At 40.5% G+C, this 15,409-nt stretch overlaps 1 protein-coding gene across 2 annotated transcripts in view; it reads right to left on the bottom strand.

Annotated features, from left to right (window-relative positions):
- Positions 1-15,409, bottom strand: part of col18a1a (collagen type XVIII alpha 1 chain a) — an 83,918-nt gene that overhangs the window by 32,487 nt on the left and 36,022 nt on the right. The window contains exon 1 of one of the 2 annotated variants that reach the window (XM_030429181.1): positions 10,299-10,748. The exons of the other annotated variant lie outside the window; for it this stretch is intronic. Within the exon in view, the coding sequence (XP_030285041.1) occupies positions 10,299-10,623 (325 nt within the window). The 5' untranslated portion in view covers positions 10,624-10,748. Of the gene's footprint in view, positions 1-10,298; positions 10,749-15,409 lie in introns of those variants that run through there. 2 annotated transcript variants of the gene reach the window in all.

The raw sequence follows: 15,409 nt of genomic DNA, 5'->3' as shown, positions 1-15,409 counted from the left end.
GGGTTTAAAAAAAAAGGCAGAACTTGCAGTAATACAGTGGTGAAATCCATCATGTGTGAAAGCGCCATTTTAATTCCTAGAGCTCCTGTTGCGCGTGCTGAAGCTGACATGTGAGCTATCTTTAGAGCAGCAACACTACTTTTTTTAAAACTAATGAGAATTATTTTGCTCTGGATGACATGTGCATGCAAAAATGTCCACTGGCTGCAATTCACTTTCTTCAATAATGTGCAAGAAACATGCAATTTGTTAAGCGTGAGTAGTGGCCGGTCATAAATAAATATTAGATCAGTGTCCAGATAAAAACTTCAAGGCCAGTCACAAGTCGGAATGTGAGGCGCATCATTCAAACAGAGCTTGATTGTCTATGTAAATGTCTGATTTTCTTATGAATGAAACCCTGAAATGAGCAAGAGACATCCTCACACATGTGCTCATGTTCAAAGCTTTCCAAACCGCTTATTAGTGAAACATCTCACCTGTTAGTCATCACTCACGCAGACCAGATGCGCTCTCTTTTGGACTGTGTTCAGAATTCTCCAAAAAAGGAGAAACATTCATCTGAACCAGATGATAAACAAACACGAACAAACAACAAATCTAAATAAAGTATCCTGGTGTAATTGTGCCAGATGTCAGACAGCTTGGAAGTGTAAATGAAGACAATTTCATTAGCTGGATCTAAAGCACATGAAAAGGTTCGGTTTGCCTTAGTTTTGCCAAGGAATGCTTTTGCTAAATGTGCCTGCATTGTCAGCAAGGGGTCCCAAAGCAGAGATCAAAAATTGTTGGGCATTCAAATGGCTCACCATTAGCATTTTAAGTGCAATCTCAAGTCAGGTTTCTCAAATAGCTTTTGTTAACCAGTGACAGCTTCAAGGCCACTCAGGCACAGAAAAGGACTGTTGATGAATGGAGCGGTGCTGGGTTTATGGTTCTAGTTTGTCTTGTCAGGACGGCCTCTAACTGACCAGGAACGCAACATTCCAGGAGGACGGGGCACCACAGTTTGTGATACCCTGTTGATAAAGCTGTATATACAGTGTGAAACTGTGTATACAGCTTTGGGAGGTACAGGATCCTGTGTAATCCATGGGAAAACATGTGAACATCTGGACAGTCCCAGACAACTTTGTGGTTTCGCTCACTACGCTCCATCGCCATTTAAAACATCCCTTGAGGCCTGCTGACAAGGGCAATGATCTCTCCCGTCACCCTGCAAAAAAGCTGGTCAGTGGTTTGACGTGTGTTCAGAATGTCAAGAGGTCACCTCTGAATTATTATCTTAGTATAAACTATGTCTGGAGTGCCTGTCAGCCGACTGATTTAAATGTGTAGTTAATTCAATTGGTCGTGATATGTTACTTGTGTTTGTTCATGCTTATCTGATCTTTGTTTGATCTTGTAGTTTCATGTCTGTCTGCCTTGTTACAGAGGGTTAAAGAAGTCATTTGTTATGCTTATATTATTAAATCTGTGTCAAGTACTGTTGAAATCAATTCTATCTGGCAAAAGGAAATACTCTGCAAGATTTGTTTTGGTGATTTTTTTGATGCAAGTGATTTTTATTTTTTTTTAATTGCTAAAGAAATTGTGAATTCAGATACAAAGTGTACCAATCTAGTTATTTTTTATCTTGTTCCAAAAGATATGGTACCATCATTACTTTACTGAACTTCCATACTGCATAAAACAAAACAACATCACATTTATAGAGGCGTATATGTCTGTGTATAATACTGTGTAACACTGTCACTAAACTGACAAATGAAAAAGAACACAGGATGTTTTAAAATAGCAAGATATAGATCAGCATTCTTCTGCAAAGGATATTCTGTGAACCTCTTGGCAAATTTTCTAGCATTTTTAACCTGATGATGCAGAATGCTCGGAAACAGATATCAAACCAAAAACCACATCACAGTCCAGGAAGGAGATTCCATGTTGGCTTGCCTTGAAGGCTGGGCTGTAATTCTCCAACCACAAAAAGGAAGATGGTCTACAGCAAGCTGTGCACTTAACTCTTTGGGGAAAAAAGTAATATTATACTGTTCAAGTGCTCTACCTGAGACAAATGTTTGAGGCCACATGCAGAGTGTAAACAATCTCCCTTTTTTCTTTGATGCAAAAAACATCTAAAAACAATTTATTTATGTAATAGTGAAGCCAAAAACATACAACCTTTTTTTTCTTGAATATTTGAGGAAATGTGGTGTGATATGTCACACACAACTGCAGCAAAGGTGCAATACAAGTCCAGTGTGAGGATGAAGGAAATAAGGATTAAGGAATGTAGATACAATAGCTATAGAAAGATTATAAATAGCTTACAAAATAAGATCTTGTTCAATGAAAATACAAGGAAATATTTGAACATTTAGGGTTCAAGTTCTTAAAACTCTCTAACAGTGTCACAACTGGGCTCTCATCCAGCTTGAGACATCCCTGTGCTTCAGTCCTGTGTTTTGCAACAGTGCCTCGTCAGTTCTCGTTTTGTGCTAGTGCAACACAAGCCAGAGGGGGCAATGATTTCCTGGCAGCAAAGAAGTCGGACTACGCTGTGCCCATAATTGGAACCCCCCTGAGAGCCAACTCAAAATGATTCCCTGGCAAGCAGCACACTGACGAACCGGAGCCAGGTCTGGGCCTTCCTGTCATGAGATACAATATCAATCTCGGCTCAGTGGAACCATGGTGCTACAAATCAGTGTAGGACCACCAAAAGGGTGTACATGTCACAAAACACAAACTACATGTACACAGACATTCAGGTACCAACAAAACAGTATATATCTTACCAAGAAGACATCCTTTTCATGTTTTTAGACCACCACAGAGACCCTCAGGGGCAGGATTTCATTTCATTTCAAATAAACTGACAGATACTAATGGAGTCTGTCATACAGGATATAGTTTTACGGATAAGAACCAACCAAAATAAATTGCAGTTGACCTCTAAACCCTGATATGAATGACTGCTCATCTTTCAAGCAGGAGACTGGTAACCATGGAAAAACATCATTAAAAGGGCTATTGTGCCCTAACAATCCTGTCTTACCACCGGGGTAGCCCCCCCGTGGTAAAAGGATCACAGATCTGACAGATTTTTTTTTTCTACCAAGTTTCCATGCACATACTGATATCTCTGCAATCTTCCCACACTAATCTCTATTTGGGCTACATATCTTAGTGCATAAACTGCTTCATTGTGTTTCTTTCCCCTTTAAGTCAATCCCAAATACCAACTAAAAGGACACATTCTTGAATGACAGGTCATAGTTAAATGATGTAAAAAGTGGGAAGGTATTAAGGCCCAAATATGAGTGCCCTCCTCCCACACTTCGAGCCAACAGAGCTGCAGATAGTGAAACTTCCCAGACACTGCATAGAAGGGGATCTTGCAGTGAAATCTAGAGGTCAAAGGAGTTCTTAGCAGCTAGTTTTGTAGCTTTATCAGCATTAACTCAATAGTAAGGTAATTTGTTACATCAAGTCAATTCAGCCCCAGGGTTTTATCTTAACGATAAATGTGACAAGCAGTGTCCATTGGTAGATGTTTAAGATTGCTGTGTTAATGAGTGAGACAAGATGGTCTTGACTGGTGTTTTTTTGTCTATCCATGAAGATTGAGAGTGACTGAAAGCACTTCATTGACACCTTGAGGCTACTTCAACATGTCTGGGTGATAAACCAGGTTCTGGAGAAACTATAAAAGATATCCTCAGGGTGTAAAGATGGTAACAAGACCATACTTTTTCATTTGCCTGAGGTGTAATTGCAATGTCAGGACTGTTATGTCGAGAAACCGTTACATATAACTTGATCTGTTCCTGAACACAAACATGGAGCAGTTCAAACTCCTTACGCCTTACTTAACACTTGCATCAAACAACTTAAGTGTGAAGCTTTTTAGTAAGGTATGGAAACGCAAACACTAACACTAACACACAACATATAACTCATGCATTCTTGCCTTGCACCCCAGCACAATGAAAGTTAAAACAATTCAAACAAATGCACACATCCCGGATGCATCACTTAATCCTGGAACCAAAGACATCTTGTCCACTCATGTCTGTCAGTAGAGCAAGCTGTCAGAAAGATTACAACGCTGTAAAAAGACACAGTCAGAATTCCCAGTGATATGTCCTGAGAGTGGAGGGCAGGACAGCGGCCTAGTATAAAGGCTTAGGCTTTAAAAATGTTCATAATTCACGGCACAGCTTGCTCAGAGAAATGGAATGTATTATGTTTGATTGTTTTACACCGAACAAAGCATATTTTCTCCATAATTTTTTAGGTAATTTAGGTCACCAGGGACAGGGATGATATTGTTCTTGCTACTTCTGAAGCAGACACTCAAAGGCTCATATCACTTTTAAGTTGTAGCACTGCTGATTGAAATATCCACTTCAAACAACAAATGAACTCCTCTGGTATGTGACATGTCATATTCACTGAATCTAAATGCATTTTTGACACAGTAATTATAAGCACATGAGATCTAAGAGTTCTAAGACTAACTAAAACAATCTAGATTATGCACATCATTCCAGATAAGATGGAAACAAGTTCTTCTCCAGCTGTCACAAGTACTTTTGCTCACTCGGTTATATAGATTGACATCCCACTGCAAACCATTGATGCAAACATGACTGTTTCCCATGCATGACAACCTTATTCGTCCATACGTGGACAGACAAATGCACACCTAGCTGCCTGCAAGCAACTTACTGTCAAAAGAGACATGCAATTCTACATGCCAAATTATGTACAGTATTTCATGCACAAATTGTTTAAGAGGATGCGCCACTGCTAAGGCGATTTTAGATGTGTTAAGTCTAATTCTAGTTACAGTTTACTGAGAAGGCAACAAAAAAACCTTGCCTTTGGCAGAAAGAAAATACTACTTGATTAGTACTTGATTTCTTATGAATAATTGTGTGATTTGAACATAATTCAAACAGAAAATACTTTCTTGTATGGCTCTGTTTCCGATTACCCCATAACCTACAACTTTGCAAAGGTTCTCTCATTAAAATTTTTTTGTGGCATGTCATGCTTGAAATTTGACACCACTGAACACTATAGTCTACATGTCTGTTCATGCAGTGACTGAATGGCAGGATAGGATAAACACAACGTATATAGAGGAAATGCACATCAGTTGGTTATGTAATGAACTATAAACTCACTGAACTGTGTGTGTGTGTGTGTGTGTGTGTGTGTGTTATAATGACCTTCAAGTAGTAGGCACATGCAATTGAAAGGATAAGGGAAACACATACATGCAACACTGTAAGGAGTGCTGGCACCATGCTTGTTACACTGTAGCCAGCACTTTCATTAACAATAGGTTAACAAAGTTGAAGCATGCTTATTTTTCTTTTATATTGTTTTGCTGCGGGAACCAATGCATTGTTAATGCCTTTGACTGTGCTGACAGGGATAGTTTTATTTTTGAGGTGGGTATTGGGTAGTGGGGGTAACACCAGACAAACTTGGGAGTACGGATATTGAAAACTGGTTCAAAATCAATCCACAAACAAGGATTAATTTGAACCAGTGGTTACCTTTCTGGTTACTAACTGAGAGGCACTGATACCCATCATCCTCCTCGTCTGGCAGAATGTGGCACTCTACAGGGAGTCGTCCCTCATCCAGAAGTGTCCAGCAACTGTCCTGCAAGACTTCACAGAAACTCCGGCAAGGCAGCACCGGCCATGGTACCATAGAACCACACTTTGGTACCAAGAGAAGGCAGAAAAACCACTCCAAACTATGGTGGCAACGTGACTTCAATAGCCATGCCCAATCATTAAGGAGTTCCTGGACTTCTGCCAAAGTGCTATGGTTCAGGTAGTTGGGGACAGCAATCTGTTCCCCAACCATGGAGGAGCAGAAAGGGAGATCAGTATCTACCAACAGGCACTGAGGGGATTTTGCGACCATTGCTGATCCAATGACTTCTGTGTGGCTTTCAGTTGGCACCCACTTACCTACATCTGTCCGGCTAATTAAGGTTGCTTCATTAGGGTCACTTTCAGTAGCATCTAAAACGTGACCACCTTGACTGGTCACTACTTTCTGGCTTGTTGCTGATGCATAGCTGGGAACTTGAGATTGTGCAGTTGTTGGTACTGAGGTCCTCACTGGTTTCTCACCAGCTGTCTGAAGTTGGGTAAATAACATTTTTGGGGTAGTAGTTGGTGGTTGGGTTGTAGAAAGTGTCTGGCTAGCAAATGGACCTTGTGTAGTCTGTAGCCCCTGGTTAGGTGAAGCATCCTGCCTAACTGTTGATTCACTCACAGGTAGCTGAGTAGTTTCCACTAAACTAAGATCAGTGGGCACGACATTTCCTTGTTGGTTTTCCTCAGATCCCCAGCTAGTTGCAGGTCCTTTTTCAAATCCAGATCCAGAACCAGATGAAAGACTTGAGCTAGCATCTGATGCCAATTCAGACTCAAGCCCAGATCCAAGTCCCTGTGCATTCCCTGTAAACCTTAAATGATCAGATTCTCTAGAATCTGTTCCCATTACTGAAGATGTGCCAAAATCTAACCTACCTACATCTGTCTGGCTAATTAAGGTTGCTTGGGTAGGCTCATGCTCAGTTAGAGATTTTTCAGTAGCACCTATGGAGTGTCCAGCTTGGCTGGTCACCACTTTCTGGCTTGTTACTGATGCTTCACGGGGCACTTGAGATTGTGCAGCTGTGGGTATTGAGGTAGTTTCTGGTTTCTCACTAACTGTCTGAAGTGGGGTAAAAAACATGTTTGGGGTAGTAGTTGGCGTTTGGATTATAGAATTTGTCTGAATAGTAAATGAAGTTTGTGTAGTCTGGAAAACTTGGTTAGGTAAAGGTTCCTGCTTAGCTGTTGAAGCACTCTCTGGTAACTGAGTAACTTCTACTTCTAGGTTGTCCTTAGTTACCTGGATAGTGTCTACAGAGCTGTTGCTTACAACTGGAGTCAGTACATTTCCTGTGGTGGAGTTTTCATGTGAGTACTTAGCCAAATTAAAGTCTTTAGCATTCCAACCAGAGCTACTATTAAGTTGTCTAAATTCTATGTCTTTTTGGGCGGTTTTGAAAGAAAGATCAAGGTTTTGCACCAATTTCCTGCTACCAGTATTACGGCCCTCTTCTGTTTCACTACGACTGATCAAAGCGCTGCTTTTAAACTTCAATTTTAGCTCATTTGCTTGTGATAGTACATTGTCTCCACTATCTAAATCCCTATCAGCAGTGGGCATGACTTCACTTTGTTGATTTTCCTCAGAGCGCCAGCTAGTTTCAGGTTCTGGTCCAAATCCAGATTCAGACCTGAATCCAGAGCCAGACCAGGGACTCAATCCAGTCTCTAATGACAATTTTGTAACAATATCCAACCTTCCTATAGCTGTCTGGCTAATTGATGTTGCTTGGGCAGACTCATGCTCAGTTACTGATGGTTGAGTAGCTTCTAAGATATGACTAATTTGGCTGGCCACCACTTTCTGACTTGTTACCGATGTTTGACTAGGCCATTGAGAGCTGGCAGCTGTGGGTATTGAGGTTGTTTCTGGCTTCTCACTACCTGTTTGAAGTGGGGTAAATAACATTTTCGGGGTAGTGGTTGGTGTTTGGGTTGTAGATTGTGTCTGGCTAGCAAATGAAGCTTGTGTAGTCAATAATACTTGATTAGGTAAAACTTCCTCCTTAGTTGTTGATTCCCTAGCTGGTACTTGAGCATCTTCCATTAAACTAAGATTAGTGGGCATAATTTCTCCTTGTTGGTTTTCCTCAGATCCCCAGCTATTTTCAGGTTCTGTTCCAAATCCAGATTCAGACCCAGATTCAGACCCAGATCCAGATCTTGACACATGTTCTGTAAATCCTAAATTATCAGATTCTCCAGAGTCAGTTTCCTTTCCTAAAGATCTGCCAACATCTAACCTACTAACATCTGTCTGGCTAATTAAGGTTGCTTGGGTATGATCATGCTCACTTACTGATGTTTGAATAACGCCAAAGAAGTGACCAATTTTGTTGGTCACCACTTTCTGGCTAATTGTTGATGCTTGACTGGGCAGTTGAAATTGAACAGCTATGGGTATTGAGGTGGTGCCTGGTTTCTTACTAGCTGTTGGAAATGGGGTAAATAACATTTTTGGGGTTGTAGTTGGTGTTTGGGTTGCAGAAAGTGTCTGGCTAGGAAATGAAGCTTGTGTAGGCAAGGTGTCCTCCTTAGCTGTTGATTCACTAGCTGGTAACCAAATAACTTCCTCTACTCGGCTGCCCTTAGTAACAGAGTTGTTGTCCACATTTGGGGTTATTGAATCTCCTGAGGTAACATTTTCTTGAGAATACTTGGTCAAATTAAAGTCATTAGAATTCCAACTAGAGCTACTGTCAACATGTATATTTCCTCTAGTGATATTTAAGGTTTTGATGAAAGAATCTAAATTTTGCTCTGATTTTTTGCTAGCATGATAATCACCCTCATCTCTTTTGTTACTAGTGATCCAGGTTTTGTTTCTAAAATTAAGCTCATTTAGCTCATTTTGGGGGGAAACTACACTGTCTCCACTATTTAATCCCTTAAAATCAGTTGGAATGACTTTTTCTTGTTGGTTTTCCTGAGATCCCCTGTTCATTTCAGGTTTTGGTCCAAATTCAGATTCAGACCCAGATCCAGAGCCAGTGCCAGTGCCAGAGCCAAACCAAGGACCTGACCTACTGTCTGGCACCATTTCAGACTCAAGCCCAGATCCAAGTCCTGACACATTCCCTGTTAACCTTAAAGAATTGTATTCTCCAGAATTCCTACCTTTTTGTAAAGATGTGTCAACATCTAAGTTACTTAGAGCTGTCTGGCTAATTAAGGTTTCCTGGGTAGGATCATACTCAGTTGCTGATGGTTGAGTAACATGTAAGTAGTGATCAATTTTGTTGGTCACTTCTTTCTGACTAATTTCTGATTCTTGACTGGGCATTTGAAATTGGGCAGTTGTCAGTATTGAGGTAGTATCTGGTTTCTCACTAGCTGTTTGAAATTGAGTGAATAACATTTTTGGGGTAGTAGTTGGTGTGTGGGTTGTAGAAAGTGTCTGGCTAGCAGATGAAGCTTGTGTAGTACATAACACTTGGTTAGATAAAGCTTCCTGCTTAGCCGATGATTCCCTAGCTGGTAACTGAGTAGCTTCCACTTCACTAAGATTAGTGGGCATAATTACTCCTTGTTGAGTTTCCTCAGGTCCCCAACTAATTTCAGGTTTTGTTCCAAATTTAGCTTCAGACCCAGATCCAGAGCCAGACCAAGGACCTGACCTAGTGTCTAATGCTAATTTAGACTCATGCCCAGATCCAGATCCTGACACATTTTCTGATCCTCCCAAATCCATATCCTTCAGTAAAGATGTGCCAACATCTAAGTCACCTACAGCTGCCTGGCTAATAAAGGATGCTTGGGAAGGTTCATGCTCATTTAATGATGTTTGAGTAGCCTCTAGAAAGTGACCAACTTGGGTGGTCACCACTGTCTGGCTAGTTGCTGATGCTTGAATGGGCAGTTGAGATTGGGCAGCTGTGGGTATTGAGGTAGTGTCTGATTTCTCGCTATTTGTTTCAAATGGGGTAAATAAAATTTTTGTGGTAGTAGTTGGTGTTTGGGTTGTAGAAAGTGTCTGGATCGCAAATGGAACTTGTGTAGTCCATAACATTTGGTTAGGTAAAGTTTCCTGCTTAGCTGTTGATTCAGTAGTTGGTAACTTATTAACTTCCTCCACTTGGTTGTCCTTGGTTACAGAGTTGTTGTTGCCTTTAATTTGGGTTAGTAAATCTCCTGGGGTGGAGTTTTCATGAGTATACTTTGTCAAATTAAAGGCATTAGCATTCTGACTAGAGCTACTGTCAAGTTTTGTATTTTCTTTGTTGTTATTGGGGGCAAGATTCTGCTCTGGTTTTGTGCTACCAAGGTAATAACCTTCATCTGTTTCTTTGTGAGTGGTTATGGTGCTGTTATGAAACTTAAAGTTTAGCTCATTTGTTTGAGATACTATACTGTCTCCAATTTCTAACCCTCTAAGATCAGTGGGCGTGACTTCTCCTTGTTGGTTTTCCTCAGTCCCCCAGCTATTTTTAGGTCCTTTTCCAAATCCAGATTCAGATCCAGATCCAGAGCCAAACCAAAGGCCTGACCCAGTGTCTGAAGTCAATTCAGACTCAAGCCCAGATCCAGATCCTGATACATTTTCTGTAAACTTTGAATGATCAGAACTTTCAGAACCAGTACCCTTTAATGAAAATGTGGCATTACCAGGTTTATGTTTGCGTGATGAAATCCCAGCTGCTCCCTTTTCTGAAGCATGTTCATTTGCCGGTTGTGTTGTAGTGGTCAGCCGAGGAGCCTGAGTGGTCTCAGTCTGCACAACCTTTTGGATGCCATGTCCCTCATCAATTATCTCCAGTCCAGTCCTTGCAATATTCTCTGATGGTGGTTCTCCACTACCTGCTTGACTGCCAGATCCCTCATTGTCCACTGTTGGGGGCAAAGTTGTAGTACCAGTCCAGGACCAGAACCAAGCATCAGTGTGGACCACCCACAGGGCCAACAAAAGTAAAACTCCAAACTGGGTCCTCATCTTATATATAATGTCCAGTCTTGACCACGTCCACCTGCTCTATCAGGCTCCCAGAGTGAACTATGACATGTCCACACAGCCACTACACTCCTCACACACACTTTGCAGCTCTGTCTTCACACACACTCCAGAAGCAGAGAGGAAAAGTGAGGAGGAGTGCCCCATTCAAAAGAGTAAAGGGGGAAAGCAGGAGGAGGTGGGCTCTGCATTGGCTGCCCTGGCAATATTTCCTCTTCTGACTCCTCCTTTCCTCCTCCTTCTCCTTTTGTCACTGCAGTGAAAAGCGATCTCTCCTGCTGACTGATACCTTAGAATTACGGCAGCCTTGCCTTTCAGTGTACAATACTGATGCCTTCAGTGTTTTACAGAGAAGGGCAATTTGTTCCCCTTGACTTGTTCCCTTTGTTAAATCATGATAATAAGAAAACTACAGATCTAGTTTAAGAAAATAAATAAATGTTTGATATTACAGTGAGAGCTAAAGAAGTGGTCATGTGATTTGCTGATTTCAGTTTTCAACAAAACATTACTATGATTTTTGGTGAATGTTTGAAATGTAAGGAAATGGGTTTAATTCATTCTTATGGATTAAATCAGTCCAATTAAATCACAATAACGCAACCAATAACTGAGTAAGGGTGATTGTGAGATGTTTTCAATGTTTTAATACAATCTAACAACAGTACTGTATGTTTTTTAGGTAACTGTATTATTTTATAAGATAATTGTGAAATACATGTAAATATCACATCTCTAAATGCCAAAAAGTAAACTAAAGAATTTCAATTCACTTGAGCAAGGGAAAGGGTTTTCTTGACATTTATATCAAGAAAGTGTAAAATTTAAGCCTTTACTTACTTTTTCAGTTTATGCTAACCCTTCTTCCTCTTGTTCAGATGCACCCTAAACCTAATGTCCCTGCATTCATTGTCTCTGCTCTACATGGTGCCATTTATTGTTCCGTTTAGTTAAGACCCCTGTTTTCAGTGTTCTGTGGTTACATAGTAATCCTGGCCTGTCTTTCTTGTTCAGACTGGTTTTCCATACAGCCAATGTGATCAGTTGACAGAGACCCTTGACATCTGCTAACTGGAGCTTAGTGAAAAAAGGAACAGGGGGCTTGTGCGAGTGACTCTCTAATAGTACCAGGGGGTTGAAATAAAAGGAAGCATTTTGTGTATGTAACCTCACGTGCTGATAGAAAGGAACTTATTCAATCTGTGGACAGCATGCTGCCAGCCCTCTATAGGCTCCAGGTGCTTATGTTGAGCTGCATAAATGTCTTGACACGAGCTTGACAACTTTATCCCACAGTCTCTGTCATTGCCTGGGGTCACTGATGTTCTATCTGACCCCTGTCTGCAAGATTATGTTTGTTTGGTCTAACAGAGAGGGAGAGTGAGCACCAAAGAAATAAAGTAAAGAATGTGAAAATGTATACAATACAGCCTTCAGTTGTTAAATGCAATAAGAGGCTGTGACCTATTAAAAAAGTTAACACAGTCTAGCTCACTGATTTTTCACAAGGCCAAGCTATTTTTGCACTTCTTGCCCTGTTGAAAAGTTCAATGAAAGAAAAATATTGTGTGTAGTCATGTGAAAAGCAGCCTCCTTTTGGGCAAATATGACTAGGGGATTATGATAGTCTTTAGCTGATGTCTGACTTTTATATTCAGAGAACATTTGTTCCTTTAGGAAAGAAGAAAGAAAACTTATGTTCCACTATAATAATTACGAATGTTTTTTTATCTTCAGTTCAGTGACGAAATTCTAGGATGCTGGTTGTAGCAGGATAACAGTAAATGTAAATTCCTGTGGCAGAAAGTAATCTATCTTAAAGCAATTGTTCCCTCAAAAAAAATATTGTTTTCAGGCAATGGTATGCAAGAGAGACACCATCACAGAAAGATCATAAGTAACATCAAATTAGCCACAAGATAACTTTTCTGTGGTCAGACAAATTTGTGATGAAAATCACTGGTCAGTCTCTAAACTAAAATAAACACAGTGTTTAAAGCAAGGATTTGGTTAATAAACCCCAGGGTCATGAACTCTGTCTTGCAAAAGGTAATGATTTGCTTCACACTTAAGCTATTCTCTCTTAAGGACTCATCGGTTCATTGCTTTACGATTTCAGTACGAAAAAAACACACCCTACCTCATCTTTCTGTTCTTTAAACTGCACAAGATGCCAAAACCCAACAAAATCTTCATAATCCATACGTAAGGAAAACTCCAATCAGAGATGTGTTGTTCCATGACAATGATGACAACATATTAAACTAAACGTGTGTGTAAGATTGTGAAAAATAAGAGATTAGGCAGAGTTTGGGAATTTTCTAAAACTCTTGGAAATGGGAAACTTTCCAAAAAACGTGGGTGGCCAAGCGTACACCCTGTCACCTTAGAATTAGGTAATGGTCTGTTTATGATGGGAAAACCTGACAAAGTAACAAAATTGCACTTAATGAAGGAAGAACATTTGCGCTTTTGGAGTGACAGTTTTTGCGGCACAGGTAATCTGCACTTATCATACTATGCACATACCTTGAACTTGTCACAAGTCTGTTTCTCTCTTTTCAACATGCCTTTGATGTCTATTACTGCTTGTATAGAGTAGAAGCTGCGAGTCATAATGACAACACGGCTAGAAGATTTCCTGTTTTCCAGATTTGTAATTGGAACAGGTAATTACAGTAAGCATGGTGGAAAAGCTTGCAATGTACTGTGTGTCGACGACAGGAGGAAGACTAAACAGAGGAATGCATCTCATCTACTTTACTGATGATAGATCTTTTTCCCGGGGAATCAAACTCAAAGAGGTCAGATAAGCAGTCATTTTATAAATGTACTGTAACTCTGAAAGTGCCAAAGAAAATGTTTCTCAGTCGGCTAAAACTTTGGATTTTGTTGTTGTTTGCCAGAAAACAACAGAATAGTGTCACGGCTATGTACAACAATGCTCATATTAAAACGTGCTTGAATTATTTCATTACATGTAAAGTGGTTCCACCTTCTGGAGACTCCCAACTGTCTTTAATAAAGGTTTAAGAACTGCCTTGTCACACAGTTTACATGCTTGTCACCTGCTGTCAAACTTCTGCCCTTTGACAGAGGACCATAATCTCAGCAGGGATCTCTAGCAATCTAAAAGGGTCAGTTCAACCAGTGGAATTCCATTTACCTCCAATTTGCATGGGTAGGGGGAAAATTCTTAGCAGTAGATAACACCAAAAGTATCTCCATGGCTCAATACCAAGAGATGTTTTTGGTGATTTCGCTGTAGTGAACCCATAAATTAGCGCCCAGAGACCAGTTATCATCTAGTTTCAAATGATCATACATGAAGAGATAGAAAATCTAAACATGTAATTTGCTAAGATTAAAATTGTAACGGGCTGCAGATAGTCTTGCTTGTGCCTCGGCAAGATAATCTCCAAAGACCCCCAGATATCAATCTTAAGGGTTAGGGGGCCCTGACCTGTTGTCCTCCCCTGCTGACAATCCTGAGAGGTGTTAATGGTTTATATCAAGGCCCATGTAATAAATGTTAGTTTATAGGTGGGCGCGCGGGTGGTCGAGTGGTTGGAGCGCATGCCATATACGCAGCCGACCCCGGTTTGATTCCGGCCGGAGTCCTTTGCTGCATGTCACATCCCCCTCTTTCTCCCCTATTTCCTATCTGTCTACTGCTTAATAAACGTGTCTATGCCAGAAAAAATCTTAAAAAAAAAAAAAGTTTATAGGTAATGGAGCATCTTTTAATCAGTTTATACGTGCATGATAAATTATCTATTAATCCTAAAAAGGCATTTTAAATGCTAAGAAATGCATAATGTGTTAGTCTTAATAAACCAACAAAAATGACATAACTGGTACTCATTAGGCTTTTCTTTACACTCTTAAGCAGTCTATAAACGTTACTTCCTTATAAGTTTTCAATGAAGTGGTATTCCTTACACATTTCTGTAATGTTTATGACCTGTGGAATCCTGAGATGTTTCAACCTATGTTTGATGGATGGACTGAATTCCAGGCCTCCCCAGTGCGAGTCCTCACAATGCACAGACAAAAGTGTGAAACCTAAGACCAGCAATGAGTGTGAGGGCTGAGACCATCAATGGGAGGATGAATGATCGACTAATTACAACACCAACAAAACCTGCTGAACGTAATCCACAAGGGCCCAGCGGTGTCCAATTATCTGTCACTGCTCAGCAGTATTTTATGTCCCACTGACTGTCATCCAGATATTGAATTTCATATGAAGGGAGCCTGTTTCATCAGTGCCTAAATATAGCTTTTGTGAATAATTTAAAGAATATGAGGGCCTGCAACTCTATCCTACACAGGTGGCAGTGGACACAGGGAAAGTATGCATTTAAAGTAAAGTTTCCCTACAACGTTAAAGCCTTAAAATAACATCTTAACTTTATCAAAAGATCTGCAGCTAGTAAGCCCAAGGGCTCCATTGCAAGGTAATCCTATAGCCAAGTCTTTTTGACCTCAAGTAACTGCTGTACAAACAAAGGCATGAAACTAGACGCACGTCACAACACAGGTTGACAATACAAAAAACACGAGGGTCCACTCTCCGCAGGTCGTAGAGCAGCTAGAGGGCCTTTTGGCAGCCCTCCCTGCACCTTCACTGATGTTATTTCAGCAAGCGGGGGTCGTTGACCTCTCGCTGTGAGTCACAGTATAGTCACCGTCTCAGCGATAAGCTCTGAGGCGCTCATAGCCGGGAGTTTAAAATGACACACACAAACTAGGATGTCCTCAGACA

Source organism: Sparus aurata, chromosome 9 (assembly GCF_900880675.1).
Source record: "Sparus aurata chromosome 9, fSpaAur1.1, whole genome shotgun sequence".
NCBI classification, from domain to species: domain Eukaryota; kingdom Metazoa; phylum Chordata; class Actinopteri; order Spariformes; family Sparidae; genus Sparus; species Sparus aurata.
This window is presented reverse-complemented; position numbering and strand designations above follow the sequence as displayed.